The sequence below is a fragment of the Podarcis tiliguerta genome, assembly GCF_965153285.1.
Source record: "Podarcis tiliguerta genome assembly, chromosome: 7".
NCBI classification, from domain to species: Eukaryota; Metazoa; Chordata; class Lepidosauria; order Squamata; family Lacertidae; genus Podarcis; species Podarcis tiliguerta.
Genome location: NC_139540.1, coordinates 884,647 through 901,052, shown reverse-complemented (window position 1 = coordinate 901,052; position 16,406 = coordinate 884,647). Strand labels below are relative to the sequence as shown.

The following is a 16,406-nucleotide window of genomic DNA, read 5'->3' as shown; positions in this document are numbered from 1 at the left end:
AAGAGGAGGCCGCTCGGCTTGGAGGCGGAGGCCGCGCGAGGGAGCGAGCGAGGAGGGGCGGGGCCTGCTCCTTCCCGGCGCGCCTGCGCACTGGCCGGCAGCTGGAGCGGCGAGCGCACGCGGCGGCTCTGAGGGGAAGCATGAAGGCCGCCGGCGGAGAAGGGAGCAGCCGAGGCAGCGGCGGCGGCGACAGCCGGGTGAGGGCCGGGACGGGCGGAGGGCGGGAGGGCCTGGGAGTGGGAGGAGAAGAGGGGCAGCCCCTTCCCCGCGCGAGACCCCCGGGAGGAAAGGGGGCCGGGAAGGCCCTCCGGGAGTTGCTGGGCCCTCCGGGGCCGGGGACCTGGCCCGCCCCTTCCCCTTCCTCATCCCAGAACAAGAGCCCCGCGAGGTAGGTCGGTCGGGCTGCGAGGCAGCTTCACGTGGCCCCGTGGAGGATTCGAACCCAGGCCTGCCTCAGCCTATGCCCCCTTCTGCTCTCCCTGTGGCAGGTGGAGCCCCGAGAAGCGCCTGGAGAGCCAGGGCAGGCAGCCCCAGAATGGTGGCAAGATCCTGGGGGGCGGCTGCCAGTCAGAGTGGGCAGTGCTGGGTCAGGTGGGCCAGGGGCATGAGGTGTGGGGTAAGGCACCTTCACGTGTGGTGTTGTAAATCACCGGGTGGTCCTCGGATGAAAGGCCCCATAGAAATCTAGTGATGGGGATGAGAATGGTGCCCCGAGAGCTCCTGATGAGCAGCAGTCTCTCGCTTATCAAGAGGCGAAAGGGCTCTCTGGGCACTTGGCACCATCCTCATCGCCATTACCAAAAAAATAAAAATGAATTCTTTTTGGAAATGAAGCCAATCATTGTTGTTGTCGTTTAGTGGTGTCCGCCTCTTCGTGACCCCCTGGACCAGAGCACGCCAGGCCCCCCCGTCTTCCACTGCCTCCTGCAGTTTGGTCAAACTCATGCTGGTAGCTTCAAGAACACTGTCCCACCATCTTGTCCTCTGTCGTCCCCTTCTCCTTGTGCCCTCCATCTTTCCCAACATCAGGGTCTTTTCCAGGGAGTCTTCTCTTCTCATGAAGTGGCCAAAGTCTTGGAGCCTCAGCTTCAGGATCTGTCCTTCCAGTGAGCACTCAGGGCTGATTTCCTTCAGAATGGAGAGGTTGGATCTTCATGCAGTCCATGGGACTCTCAAGAGTCTCCTCCAGCACCAGAATTCAAAAGCATCCATTCTTCGGCGATCAGCCTCCTTTATTCTTTACATCAAGCAAAACTGGACCTTTTTCTTTGGCAATCACTTGTAGCCGAGTAAGATTGTCTTCCATAAACACGGTTTTAACAGTGAGTCCGTAAGTTACTGTGGAGCCAATTCTGGATCCACACGTCCTTCCACAGTGGGGACATTGGTGGGAGTTGATCACGGTGTGGATTTGCCAAGCATGCCTTCCTCTTAGCACGTTCCTCCCTTGCGTCCTGAGTTCGAGTGTCTTCAAAGCCCATAACACTTTTGGTAAAGGCTGTTCTCCCCTTGGAGCGGTTGCAGGCTAGTGTTTCACAATTGTTGGTGCTTATACTACATTTTTTTAGATTTGCCTTGAGAGAGTCTTTAAATCTGTTGTTGACCACCACCATTACACTTTCCATTTTAAGTCTGGACTGAAAACTGGGTAGCGATGCTGGAAGCTGGGTAAAATTGTCTCAACAAGAACTGGGTCTAGCATTGTTGGGTGGGTGGGTTGTTGAAGACAAGAGGCATATCTAAATGGCAGGGTATATATTTCTGGTGCCCAAGGCACCAGAAATTGGAAGGATGGTAATTAGTTCTTGTCTCTGCAGGCTATTGACAAGTGATGTTTGTAGCATTGTTTGGGAGAACCTTTTGGCCTACGAGGGGATGGTGATGATGATGATGATGATTTATTAAATTTCTATGCTGCTTTTCATCCAAAGATCACAGGGTGGCTTACAATATAGGGATTTGACACCCCTGCTAGTACACTCTTCTAATGCTTTCTGTTTCCTTCTGGCAGCCTCTCTTCAGCATCCTTCCCCTTGAGGAGCAAGAAGGGCAAAGTGATGATCTGACAGACAGTGATGAAAGTGTATTCTCTGGACTAGAGGATTCTGGAAGTGACAGCATCACAGAGGATGAGGAGGAAGAGCACGACAGTGGGGTCGAGGAGAAGTCAGAAGGCGTCTTGCCCCCTGAAAATACACTTGTAAGTATAGAATACTCCAGAGTGCTGCATCTGTGGCACTGTGTCTTTAGGTGATTCTTTTCATGCAGCTTTTCAGGAGGGAGGTTCTGGACAAAGAAATCACATACAGTGGACACTCGGGTTGCGAACGTGATTCGTGCAGGATGCACGTTCGCAACCCGCAGTGTTGTGTCTGCGCACGCTCGGGTTGTGATTCGGCGCTTATGCGCAAAGCACAATTTAGCACTTCTGTGGATGCGCAACCCCCGAAACCCAGAAGTAACCCGTTCCAGTACTTCCTGGTTTCGGCAGGTACGTAACCTGAAAGAACACAACCTGAAGTGTCTGTAACCCGAGGTATGACTGTATTCCTTCAGTGGCAACACTTCAGAGGTTGTCATCCTGTCACTGTTCTACACATACATTGCATTTCATAGAATTATAGAGTTGGAAGGGACTTGCAAGGGTCATTTAGTCCAACTCCTGCAAGGTAAGAATCTTTGCCCCAAGTGGGACTCAAACCCACAACTCTGAGATTAGGAGCCTTGTGCTCTGCCACCTGAGCTATCCCTTCAGTTCGTATGTCATGCCTGTCATTTTGCAGTGAAGTTGGTTTTCCTTGGGAAGCTTCCCGTTTAAGAAGTTCAGGTGCACATACAATGTTAGGCAAGCTCAGCAGCTTCAAAGTTGTAATTCATGTTTTTCAGGTGATTGTATGCCAAGCTATGCAAGCGGAGTTTCACTTATGCAACAGAACTTCCCCTTCCCCTTTTCTCCCTGTGCACCCCCAAAATTGCTCCAGAAAGTGTATTCTCGGGGTGCATGGAGGCTGCAGGAGGGAGGATGAGGAAGAGCCATTGTGCAAATGGGAGTACAGTGGTACCTCGGGTTATAGATGCTTCAGGTTACAGATGCTTCAGGTTACAGACTCCACTAGCCCAGAAATAGTACCTCAGGTTAAGAACTTTGCTTCAGGATGAGAACAGAAATCATGCTACGGTGGCAGCAGGAGACCCCATTAGCTAAAGTGGTACCTCAGGTTAAGAACAGTTTCAGGGTGCGGAAATTTCAGCTCATGGTCCTCATTCCCTCAAAGGCAGCCTTCCAGCGGTCACATGTTAATTGTGGGTGAAGCAAAGAAAGTGACTTAGCTTTGTATGTTCTAGCCATGCAAAAGTAAAGGAAAGTGCACACACCTCCGTCCAGGCAAGGAAGAGGCATTAGCACATTCAAGGACATGTTCCAGCCATGCAACAGCACCTCAAGAGGGTGCAGAGGAGGGCTGGTAAGGTGTGCGGCCTGTGGACAGTCTCAAGGACCTGTCAGAGAGGGGGCAAGGGAGGGGCTCAACTTCTCTGCCATATTTTTTTTTAAAAAACATAACATTTAAATCTCAATAAGTATGCTTTAATTTCTCTTCTCACATATTTTAGATCAAATACGTGTATTGTATTGGTACAAAATGTTTAACATGGGTTACCTTTTTAGTTTTGCTTACTAAATACAAGTAAAATAAATGTGCTAAATTAGATTACTCTCTAGAGGGCATCAGAAAATATCCCAATGTGAACTAAAATATTATCGATGCAAATTATCCTAACATGCCCCGGGGCGTTTTCCAGATCAAAATTTTCTGGACCCATATCATTGTCACATTGCAAGGTATCTTCCTGAAAAGCAAAATAAAAGGCTTTAAATAAATAACAAAGCAAACAAATTTATATGCATGTGCAGAGAGAGAGAGAGATAGAGATCCTCAGTGAAAGAACTCTGTTGCAACCTGGATGAGCTTTTCTTTCTCCCATTGAATATGAAATGTGCTTCCCTAGGGAAGAGCAGGGATGTTTTATTCTTAGTAAGAAGAGTTTGAAGAGAAGAAGAGTTTGGATTTGACATCCCGCTTTATCACTACCCGAAGGAGTCTCAAAGCGGCTAACATTCTCCTTTCCCTTCCTCCCCCACAACAAAGACTCTGTGAGGTGAGTGGGGCTGAGAGACTTCAAAGAAGTGTGACTGGCCCAAGGTCACCCAGCAACTGCATGTGGAGGAGCGGGGAATCGAACCCGGTTCCCCAGATTACGAGACTACCGCTCTTAATCACTACACCATACTGGCTCTAGTATAGTAAGGATATACTGAGGGGAATTTCCCCCCTGACATAATCATGCAGATACCTAAAGGAGAATTGACAATTGCCATTTAAATGTTTTCAACTTCATGTTTTATCCATGGTGTTTTGATTTTTTAAAGCTTCCTTTAGTCCCGGTTCTGGGGAAAAGGCGGGATATAAATAAATATTGCCATCCCCAATAGCTACTAGCCCTGATGACTGTCTTTGTCCATGGAGTTTTCTTGGCAGGGATACTGGAGTGGCTTGCCGGTTCCTCCTCCAGGTGGATCACGTTTGGTCAAAACTCTCCACTATGACCTGTCCATCTTGGGTGCTCTGCTCGGCATAGTTCATAGCTTCTTTGAGTTATTCAAGCCCCTTCGCCACGGCAAGGCAGTGATCCATGTAGGGAGTGATCCATGAAGTGATCCATGAGGAAAGTGATCCATGAAGAAATGGAGGCAGTGAGAGATTTTACTTTCTTGGGCTCCATGATCACTGCAGATGGTGACAGCAGCCACGAAATTAAAAAATGCCTGCTTCTTGGGAGAAAAGCAATGACAAACCTAGACAGCATCTTAAAAAGCAGAGACATCACCTTGCCAACAAAGGTCCGTATAGTAAAAGCCATGGTTTTCCCAGTAGTGATGTATGGAAGTGAGAGCTGGACCATAAAGAAGGCTGATCGCCGAAGAATGGATGCTTTTGAATTCTGGTGCTGCAGGAGACTCTTGAGAGTCCCATGGACTGCAAGAAGATCCAACCTCTCCATTCTCAAGGAAATCAGCCCTCAGTGCTCACTGGAAGGACATATCGTGAAGCTGAGGCTCCAATACTTTGGCCACCTCATGAGAAGACTCCCTGGAAAAGACCCTGATGTTGGGAAAGATGGAGGGCCCAAGGAGAAGGGGACGGCAGAGGACGAGATGGTGGGACAGTGTTCTTGAAGCTACCAGCATGAGTTTGACCAAACTGCGGGAGGCAGTGGAAGACAGGAGGGCCTGGCGTGCTCTGGTCCAGGGGGTCACGAAGAGGCGGACATGACTAAACAACAACATTAACATGATGACTGTGTTCCACCTCCGCTGTCCGAGGCAGTAGGCCTATTAATACTCTTAATATTGGGAACTGCAGGTGTGCAGAGTGCTGTTGAATTCATGTCCTGCTTGCAGGTTTGCCACAGGGATCTGGTCACCGTGAGAACAGAATGCTGGGCCATTGGCATGAAGGAAATTCTTGTATCTGCTGAATCTTCCAACATTCTGCTTCATTTCACGCTCATGAGTTCCAGTGTTGTGTGTGAGAGAGAAAAACTTTTCTCTGTCCACTACCTCTATCCCAGACATAACTATATAAATTTCTTATTGAGTCCCTCCTTACTCACCTCTTCTCAAAATTAAAAAGTCCCAGACACAGCAACTTTTATTCATAGGGGACTCAATCCATCCCCTTGATTATTTTGATGGCTCTTTTCTGAACCCTTCCCTTTTTGAGATGAGCTGACTAGGCAAGCTTTTCAATATGTGGATTGACGTGCTTACTTGAGTAACTGGTTTTCTACAGACCTCCTAGTGCGGTTGGCATATTTGCATTCCCATATTTGCATTCCTATTCGGACTCCCTGATACGTTGATCGGTGAGGCTTTGCTGCTGTCCATGATCCGACCTGTTTTGCCTAAGAGAACATGTCAGTGCCTTTCATGCTCTGGCCTTCCTGTTGCAGCTGAGCTGAGCAGCTGCTTTTGGCGTGTGGAGCTCCCTTCCCTCTCCCAGCACACAATTTCCCCTCTGGCTTGGCTTTAGACAGTAAGTTTCTTCGGTGTCAAGAGCCTTATGCTCTGTGCATTGTAAATAAAAATAATAGCAAATAGATAGAGAGATATATATGCACAAGGCCTCCCTGCTTCTGTCATCAGCCTTATTCATCAGGGCTTGGCAGTCAGTCAACTTGGCAGGGATCCTGGGGAGCATGAACGTGTAGAACGGAATAGACAACCGTCAGCCGCCGATGGAGATGGAAGGCTCCTGTGCGTGCTGCAGCTCTGCCGCGCGCTCCAAAGTTGGGAATTCTTCTATATTGTTACTGGTGGGTCTCCTTCCTCAAGGCAGAACCTCCTCTCTGGTGCATAGGAGCAGGAGGAGGTGGAGGAAGCAAAGGAAGACGCTTCACCCAGGGCTTAAGAAACTTCCCTTGATTTTGCTGGCTCAGGAGAGATAAATTTGTGATAAACAGATGATTCTTTGTCCCTGGAAGGCTGTCTTAAGTTGCAAGCATGCACAATTCTGTGGAGTGTTCAGACACAAAGCAGCGGGAGGCAAGGCAGTTTCATCTTTGGAAAACTCTGGCAGGCCTTCAGCCGCAGTGGCCAGCTTTTGCCTGGGTAGTTCATTGGGCGACAGGCTGCTGGCCTGAGGAGCCTGGGTGCCATTTCTGTTCTGTTGTGAAGCTCAAAGGTTGGCCTTGGGCACATCCTTGTCTTAGCTTAACCTACCTCACACAGAGTTAGAACTGTAGAGGCAATATGTGTGTGCTGGCCTTAGCTCCCTGAAGGAAGGGTAGGATTCAAGTTTCAAATAATGAAGAGGGCACTCGACTTCACAGACCTCCTAGGAAGCCGGGGGGGGGGGGGGTAAGGAAGAGAGGAACTTGCATCCCTCTAACCTTGACAGGGAGGGAGCTTGGTTCTCTTCCAGTTGGCATTGGAGAGTTGCATGGGACCAGCATCCTCTGCACAGAGGAGCTCAGTCCTGCTAGTCCTGGATTTCCTTGGTGATGCCCCAAGGTGCCAAAGAGAGAATTGAAGAAGCACTTGTAGGGCTTCTGACGAAAAGGCATTTGCCGTGTTAGAAGAGTTTTCATGGTGGTCAGTACAAATGTAATAAATATTGCAGCACAGTTTTCAGATTAAAGGAGTCATGCAGACGGTTACCGAAAAGCAGAGAAGAGTTGCAGAACAGACCCTTGTGCCACCCGTTCAAGAACTGAACTGTCTCAGTGGCTTCCACGGTGAGTTTTCAGCACCAGCCAGTGCTTCTCACCTGGCCACAAGCATTGCTGAATCAGCAGATGCAGGCACAGCGGCTCACAGCCTGACCTCTTCACCTCGGAAGCCCTGGCTGCCGCAGCTGCTGCAATTACTCCTTCCGATTGCTTTTCCTGGCTGTCTCTCCTGCCCCCTGCTCCCCCCTGCACATTCCTTTTGGAGTTGCATGCTGCCCTCTGGTGGCCTCTTTGCCCACCTTCCTGCAGGAGACTCTGAACTGACTGCTCAGGGCAGGAAGCAAGGCCCCGTTTTGTGTCCATTTATCAAAAATGCAGAGAGCCAGTGTGGCTGTAGAAAAATCCAAGAGCAAGACTGCTGTGCAAGAAGGATGGTTCCCAGCATGTATCCAGGCTAGCTGTCACCAAGGGAATTCTTTTATATGCCTTTTGATAAAAGCTGCTTGGGAGAACCTTACACTTCATCTCACCTAAGCTGAGAGCCCTACCCTACATCTCCTGAGTCAGGAGGGTGGCACAAGACTGCCCCTCCATCTTGAAAATGAACAAATGAGAATCAAAGCGGGAGCCTTGGAACGTTCTGCCAGAGGAGAAGCACTGGGTGGTGTTGTCTGAAGAACCCGCACCAGCCTGCCTTGTCCTAGCTCTCTTCCAGCTGATTGCCAGAGGGACAGGAGCGCAGCAACAGGAAGGGAAGCTTGGTCATTCTAGGGGCGCTTTGGACTGTGGGTGTCTCCACAGCAGCATTGCTCCACATGTCTTGTTCTGGAGGTGTGCTGAGAGGCAGCTCTGGTGCCTGTAAGGGATGAGGAACTGGGCCAGTCTTGCTAGCCCAGGGTCACTGCCCTTGGCAGTGACCCTGGGCCTCCTTGGCATGACCTGGAAGGTGGCCAGGGTGGCTTGCTGCACCAGTGGCCCATTTCTGCAGCATGGGGCTCTTCTCCAAGCTCGTGGAGTGTTGGGAGGAAGGAGAATTGGGGGGGGGGAGAGAGCGGGAGAGACAGACAAAACCTTCTCAATGCCAAAAGCCTGGGAAAAAACTTACCTCTCCTTTTTTCAAAGACTTTAATAAAGCCTTTGTTTTTGCTGTAATCCCATCTTCTAGTTGGCCCTGTACTTTCTAGGCCCCCAGCCCCACTTTCTCCCCTTGGCCAGAAGGGTGGAAGTCAGGGGGGGGGGGGGCAGAAAGGGCTGTGTTATGGGTTGCATACAGCAGAAGGTGATCACACACTGTGCAGATTTTACTGCTCCCAGGAGGGGTGCTTTGTAGGGCTGCTTTTCTGATTATTCTGTCAAATCCTCCGGTAAAGCCCACTCCAGGCTGGGTCCCCTCTGAGCGGGGGAGGAGGGTGAATCTCTTTAACAGGGAAGGATGTGCAGCTCTGCCTGCACCCGCACGCCAGGCCAAGGCGTAGGTGCAGTCTGGAACGCCAGGCCCGTGGGCTGGAATCTGGCTGGGGTTGGATCCTGTACTGTCTCAGATCCTAAGAAGAGCCCTGATGGACCAGACTAAGGGACTTGCATCTAGCCCAGCCTCTTCTTGCCAGGAGTGGCCAGCCAGATGCCTTCAGGAAGCCCACAAACACGGCGTAGAAAGTAGGAGCCTTCTCCTGCTGTTGTTGTATCTGCAGGCGCCTGCTGCCTCTTAGCTCATGGCTGCCGATAGGCCAAGCCATCTAAAGTACTGAAAGTTTCCATTCTATCCATGCGTAAAGCATAGAGAGCACTGCTTGCTGTGTCATCTGGGGTTTGCGCAGTATGGTCTAGGTAAGCCTTCCCAAGAAAAGTGCCCTTTGGCTGCTTTGGACTACAACTCCCAACTGCCCTAGGCAGCATGACCAGATGATGCTGGGGCTGATGGGGTTTGTAGTCCAAAACAGTGGGGGGCTCCCACCTTGAGGAAGGGTGACCTATATGCAGAATTGCCCATCTACCTCCCTGACGTTACATAAGGAGACAGCCATCACAACATCCTCTGACAACTAACTTGGGGGATTCATTCTTTATTCTGCAAAGAAATGCTGTCTGTTGTCTGTCCTGGATCAGACCAGTGGCCCATCTTGTCCAGCATCCTGTTCTGACATGAGGCAGGACGTGAGCAGAAGAGCCCTCTCCCCTCTGTGGTTTCCAGCAACTGATATTCATTCAGAAGCCTCCCGGGTGTGGAGGTGGAGCATTGCTTTCATGGTCCCTCCATCTGTGGTGGCAGAGAATAGCCTCCATCATGACTAGTGCCCATTGAAAGCCTTTTTTCATGAATGTCTAATCCTCACTTAAAGGCATCCAAGTTGGTGGCGAGTGAGTTCCACAGTTTAACTATGAGCTGCATGAATAAGCACTTGGTTTCATCTGTCCTGAGTCTTTGAACATTCAACTTGATTTGATGCCTGCAAAGCTCGAGTGTTATAAGAGAGGGATAAAACTTTTCTCTGTCCACTTTCTCCATGCTCAAATATCTGTCACATGGGACTGTCACACGGAAGAGGGAGCAAGATTGTTTTCTCCTGCTCCGGAGGGTAGGACTCAAACCAATGGCGTCAAGTTACAAGAAAGAGATTCCAACTAAAATCAGGAAAAATGTCTGACTGTAAGAGTTGTTCAGCAGTGGAACAAACTCCCTTGGAAGGTGGTGGACTCTCTTGGAAGGTGGTGGTTTTTAAGCAGAGCTTTGATGGCCACCTGCCATGGATGCTTTAGCTGAGATTACTGCGTTGCAGGAGGTTGGGCTAGATGACCCTTCCAAATCTACGATTCTGAGATTCTCCTGGGAGAGGGTGGCTGCAGGTCTCAACTTTGTGGACTGTAACGATTTCTTTTTCATGTGTTGAGAGGGAGCGCCAGGATCTATGTAGTAGAAGACCTTAGCCTATAGCCTGAGGGAGGGAGGCCCTCACTACACTGAGTGTTCATTGCTGGCCATTTTGTGTAGTTAGGGAGGTCTCCCATTCAATTGTGTAAGACACACAGCCTCTCGCTGCCTGTACATGGTAACTCTTTCTGCCATCCTGCTTGTCTTTCAGGCTGAAGAGGTTTCCAGGAAGAAAGTGCGATCACAGCGTAAGATCAAGGGCACAGAACACAATCCACAGGAGGAGCCACTCTTGCAGAATGAATATGTGGAAGACAGCTCTGATGAGGAGGTAAGGTGGTCTCCTATGCTACTCTGTGGGCAGTGATGGCTTGCCAGGCCATGCAATGCTAAACAAATCAAGGTCTCCTGCTCTTTGAATGAAAAGTGGGTTGGCTCCTTGTGTCTCTGTGTTTCCTGTGTGCTTTTTCAGCCACTGCTGGCCCAATTTTTCTGTCATATGGACATTTGGCTGCATGGGTTACACTGATGTTTGTTCTTTACAGAGGAACTGGTGGTGTTGGGGTGAGGAGAGAGAGACTGACAACATCCTGCAAGAAGCTTAAGAGCAGTGGATGAGGCTGTTAGTCACACACAGGGCCCAGAGAGGTGGATTATGGGGTGGCTCCAGGGCAGTGAGAAAAAGGCTGGTGGAGGGGGGACATTTAGGTTGGCTTGTGCCTGCAGAGTTGCAAGAGGATGTGTGTGGGATTTGAGGCAGGAGGAGGACCGTTGTTTACCTTTCCTCAGGCAAAATGTAAGAGGCTGCATTTTTCTGGGCTCATGGTCTGAGGAAGAAAAAAACCTGATGGTTTAGTGTTGAGCGCTAAGTAACTGGACTAAATTCCAGGTGAATGAGGAAGGTAAATGGTGGTAAACACAAGTGAGGAAAATATTGACAACGCTGAAGAGAGGATAATTGGATAGACGTCGCAGCAGAAAAGGGTCTGGAGGTTACAATAGGTAATGCACTTCAAATGAGCCCTCGATGGTCTTGTTGCAAAATTGCCAAGACCTCTTAAAGTTGTATTCTTTATTATTATTATTATTATTATTATTATTATTATCATCATTATTAAAATATAATTTTTATTCAGTTTACAAATAAAACAAATTAATACAATTCAAACAATTTATAAAACCATTCTCTCATTTTTTTTGACTTCCCTCAACTTGGCTGGTACTCCTTCCCTTCTCAATTTTCCACACATTTCTTAGTTCTTATCTACTTCTTAAATTAAATCTGCTTTCAATCCATAATTTTAACTTTCTTTTTTACAAAGCTTCGCTAAACGTTACAAGCGTTATTTGTTTTTCACCTAAATTATGCATATATTCTGAAAATTTTTCCCATTCTTCAATAAATCTCTGATCTCGTCGATTCCTAATTCTTCCTGTCATTCTATCCAGTTCTGCAAAGTCCATCATTTTCATTCTCCATTCTTCCAGTGTTGGTAGTTCTTCTTGTTTCCATTTCTGGGCTAACAATATTCTCGCTGCTGTTACTGCGTACAAAAATAATTTCCTATCTTTCTTGTTTATCTCATTTCTCACAATACCGTATTCTTTATTATTATTAACTTTCTATACCGCCCTTCATCCAAGGATCACAGGGCAGTTTACAATATAAAAACACAAAAATACATACCATTGTGACAAACAAAAACAACACCTCCCCTCCTCACACACGCAGTTTAAAAGGCCGTAGATTGCTTAATTATCCAAAGGCCTAGGAGGAGAATGTTTTTGCCTGGTGCCTAAAGATATGTAACGAAGGTACCAGGCAAGCCTCCTTGGGGAGAGCATTCCTCAAACGGGGAGCCAACCCACAGACCTGCCACAAAAGATGCTGATTTCAGGGGACCAGGTCAGTTCATATGGGCAGAGGTGGTTCTTGAGAAGTTGCGGTCCTGAGCCATAAACTGCAGAAATAATCATGTCCAAGGGCAGACACCTAATCAAGTTCTGGGCACTGTTTCTAGGCAGTTCAGAGCAAAATAGTGGGAGACTGTAAAAAAAGACCTCAAAAGAAGGCAGGAGCTCTGTGTGGTATATTTAGCATGCACAAAAAGCTAGCGGGTGGGAAAAATACTGCTCCTAGCAGGGTGGAAAGTTCAGAAGTGTGCAAGGAAATAGGGAGGTCTCTGAGTTTGAGACATTGGGGCAAAATTGTTCCATGTTGACTGTTGTAGCCTGAGTGTCATGTAGCTCTGGTGAGTCACATGGACACAGCTGTTTCTCCTTGACAGAATCAGCACAAGGAGGTGGCTTTTTTTGTTTTGTTTTTGTTTTTACAAAAGTCTGCTCTGTAAGACATAATTGAATTATTTGTTGGCATTTTAGTTGAAGAAGACAGGGATTTCCTTGCTGCCTTTGTCATTCTTGTGGAAACATCTGCCCTGAGTAATGCAGTAGAATAACTTGTTAGTTCCTTCTCAGCAAGCAGAATGTGGGTCAGCATTCCTAACCTCCTGTCACCTCCCGAGTCCTTGAACTCTCTCAGTTTCTGGCTGAAGGACAGGAAAGCTCCCTCCCCATTCCCCTGTCCCACCAGCCTGATCTCTTCCCCACAATGCCTGCCACAACAGCATTAGCACTGCCTGTCATTCCTTTTTAGCAAGCGTGTGGCTGCATTTGCAACTGCTTGCCTCCAGTTCCCATTCTTCCACCCGGTCTATGTGGTAGTCCCAATCTAAGCAACGGAAGCACCTTAAAGACTTGCTTAAAGCTGGCTGGGTTCGTCTTCTGTGAAGCAGGAAATGAGGGGCATCGGGGGGGGGGCAGGTTTGTGAATGTTGTCAATCCAGAGAAGGACCTGATGGTGTTTACTAATACCCAAGATCTGGATGGTAAGGAGTGCATTCTGGAGGGTTTTCCTGTCACTTTGAGAGAGGCTATTTGAATCAGCAGCCAGTTGGGAAAGACTTGGGACAGGCTTCCCTATCAAATTCTCATGTAGCTTTTAGTCAGTCAGAGCCAGCTGCCCAGGGTGACACAGAGGAGTGCTGCTTGCATATGGTATTATCTGAGTGGGATGATTATTTGGGGAGTCTGAGTGGGTGAGGCCACAAGAGAGCAGGGGGCTTGGACCTGGACTTGGCATCCCAAGGAATGAAATCCCTGCTTGCCTTTCTGACCCAGCAGAGTCATGCGTTCAGGGCATCCACAGACTAGAAGCCCACCTGGTCTGGAGCGGGAGCTGCGGAAGTGCCGGGTCTGGAATAGAGATTGAGAGCGTAATGAAATATATGGCCATACAAAACGCACGCTTGTGTAATGTCTCGAGCATTACCCAGGGACACAGCTCTTTCATGTCTGAATCCAAGGTCTCTCCCTCCCCAGCTGGTCCTATTTCAGGGCCCCATTGAGGGGAGCACTGATTCAGAACCTGTTGACATCAGAGAGGCTTCCAGTGGCTTTGTTCCTGCCTCCCTCTCTTTCTGTAATTGCATTTATCTCTCCTCCAGAAGAGTCTGGATGCTGCTGCTTCCTGTGCCCAGGACGTGCGCTTCTCGCTGTGCATTGTAACCCCGAGGCACAAGCTTGCTCCCTTGAACTCTAGATTGGCAAGGCCAGTGTCCCCCGTGCTTCTGGTTAGAGACGCAAAGCTTCGGGTAATTAAAGTCCCTCTATCTTCAGGCATGAGGACTGGGAGCCCAGAAGGTTGTTTCAAAGAGCCTAAGGACACAAATTGAAAAACTCAGGTTTAGCAAAGAGCTTTGCACTCCTGATAGGTTGGAACTTAGAAGTGTGACAATCCCTGCTCTGGAGTCTTCCAGCCTACATTCAGAAGAAAAGCTTGATGATCACACTGAGGATAATAAAATGGGCGTAAAAACCCAGTGATGGAAGCAAAGGATGAGCTTCACCACACAACCCACTCACTTACCCTCTGTCTCCTGCGGGGGGAAATGGGACTGGCCCCCATTGGAAACAGGATGCTGGGCTTGCTGAACCCGTAGCGTGACTCAGCCTGGCAAGTGTCAGATTGTGAGTGGCTTGGCGCCTGTCCTGCGCAGCTGCAGGCTTGGCAAAGTCCACCTTTGGGGATGGGCATAGAACGGAGGCGTGGGGAGAATGAGTGGAATGAGTGCGCACGCACTCCTACGGAGGAGCTCTGCTTCCTTTCCTCTGCTCCGCCATCTTTCCTCTTGGTTTCCCCAGCCTTCCCCTTTCGGATCTGCCCTGCCCTGGGCTTTCTGTCTGGGCACATTCCTCTACCCATTTCCAAATGGAACGGCAAGTGGAGATGTTTTGCTATGAGGTCATGGATTTAAAAAGAGAAGCCCTTCTAGGTTTGCAGTTTGTCTCCTTCCCAAGGCAATTCTGTCCAGCTGGATGATTGTTCTTGCAGCTGTGCCACTAAGTGTTACCAGCCAAAGCAGCAGCGAGGAGAGCTGGCAATGGGTCTTTGCTCTTTGCTGGGCAGTGCCAAGGCTTGCAAGGCAGAAGGTGTCCTGCCAGAAGAGGTGCCTTTTCCAGAGGCAGCAGTTGGGTGCAGCCCTTTCCCCTCACCCCCTGGATGTGCCTGGCTTGTGAGGTTTGGCCCGGCCGGGCAGCGTCCTGTGGGGACGGGAGGCTGGCCCCAGGAGCCTTGGCCCAGGGCCTGGCTGGGACGAAGTGTGTTATCCACATCTGTGATTGTACACATAGGTATGCAGTTTGGGATCTGGTACAGAACTGTCCTCTGATCCCTTGCAGTTTCCAAACTTGGGGCCGAGGGGAAGGATCCAGGGGGCGTTCACAACTCTTGGTTCTTCAGTCCTGCCTACAGGCCCCGTATCCCTCTTTTCCATGCCCTTTCCTCCTGGCATAGCCCTGTTTCCCTTCCTGATTATTTGCAAACCTGGTTCCTGTCTGCATCATAGAGGTAGCAAGGTGAGCAGAAGGCAGTGAAAATGTGCAAATTGCTGAGTTGCCTTGTTGGCAGCAGAACTGGGCTTCCTTAGCAGAAAATGGGGTGGGGAGGGATGATTCTGCTTCCTTTCCGGAGCACGACTGCCGTGCTAGCAGTGTTGTGGCTCAGCTCCTGTTCACCTGCCTGCCCCCTCTGCAAGCGCTGGTGCTTCTCCCCTCTACGCCACCCCATCTTCGCCGCCCTCCTGGCCTGCGTGGGTTTGTGTAGCGAAGACTAGCAAGCAGCGGAGGGAGGCCCACACGGCTGCCCCTGCGCTGAGCACAGACTAAACTTCCTCCTACTGAGCTCCTGCTCAGTTGGCAGCCGCCGGCGTTGGGCCTGGCGTGCCGCCCAACTCCTTCTCTACCGTGTGTTCTGGGAAGAGACACAACAAAATAAATTGGTTTCCTGGCGTGGCCTGGCTGGGCCGTCCCGGATAAGGCAGCTCTGCTCGCCTTGCCTCCTCGCAGCAGCGCCTTGGACCGTCTCCCACTGCACCCCCGCTTGGCTGCAGAGGTGGCTGCTGCACAGTGGGGAGAGCAGAGGTGCCGCCTGTGCAGCTATGTCCCCGTCAGGCTGGAGCTGGGGAAATCCCCGGCCCCCTTGCTCTTGCGCTCCTTCCCCTCCCTGCCCCCCCCCCAGCACTGCCTGTGTGTGCCGCACTTGCTTGCTTGCTGGGCAGACCGAGCGTCCCTCCCTCCCGCCCCTTCAGCTGCCCGGAGATGAATGGCCGGGAGCTGGAGAGGCTGTCAAGGCCTCGCTGGGAGGAAGCAGTTTGGGGCTCTTGTTTGGTTCTGCTTCCTCCCACAATGACTATTCCATATGTCGGTGGATAATGAATGACGGCGCGTTGAGTGCTCCTCCGCGAGCCAGCGGCTGTTCCAAGCCCACTTCCCTCCTTCATGGTGCAGCTGACCAGGAGGTGGGTGGCGGGGGGAGAGTGTGCAGCCCCTGGCAGGACGGAGGGAGCTCTTCTTTCAGTAGCTGATTAGCTGAGGGAGGGGGGAATCATTCAGAATGTGCTCCTGGCAGGCGGCTTCTTGAACTCACTGCGCCACGAGCGGGCATGGCTTCCCAACCCACCAGCGCTCACAGCTGCGTCGGCCTTCGCTCCTGCAGACGGTGTGAAGCTCAGCAAAGCTGTCTGTGAATGTCGGCTTCTCTGCCAGACCCACGGCGGAGGGGACATGCTTTGAGGTGCTGCTGCTGCTGCTGCTGAAATCCATGCCAGCACTTTCTCCCAACGTTGAAAAGCTGACTGGGTGTCTCAGCTGCATGTTGGAGGGGAATCGACAGGGCTTCATCCACGGGCTGCAGTCCTCTCCCTGCTGTGTAGGGAGCCACTGCTTTGCACTCAGAGTTAATTATCAG

At 50.2% G+C, this 16,406-nt stretch overlaps 1 protein-coding gene across 2 annotated transcripts in view; it reads left to right on the top strand.

Annotated features, from left to right (window-relative positions):
- BOP1 (BOP1 ribosomal biogenesis factor) overlaps positions 1 to 16,406 on the top strand; it is a 64,136-nt gene continuing 47,730 nt past the window's right edge. The window contains exons 1-3 of one of the 2 annotated variants that reach the window (XM_083449032.1): positions 1 to 197; positions 2,012 to 2,200; positions 10,311 to 10,430. In XM_083449032.1, the coding sequence (XP_083305158.1) occupies positions 141 to 197; positions 2,012 to 2,200; positions 10,311 to 10,430 (366 nt within the window). In that variant the 5' untranslated portion in view covers positions 1 to 140. Of the gene's footprint in view, positions 198 to 1,972; positions 2,201 to 10,310; positions 10,431 to 16,406 lie in introns of those variants that run through there. The other variant, XM_083449031.1, reaches the window with a different exon arrangement.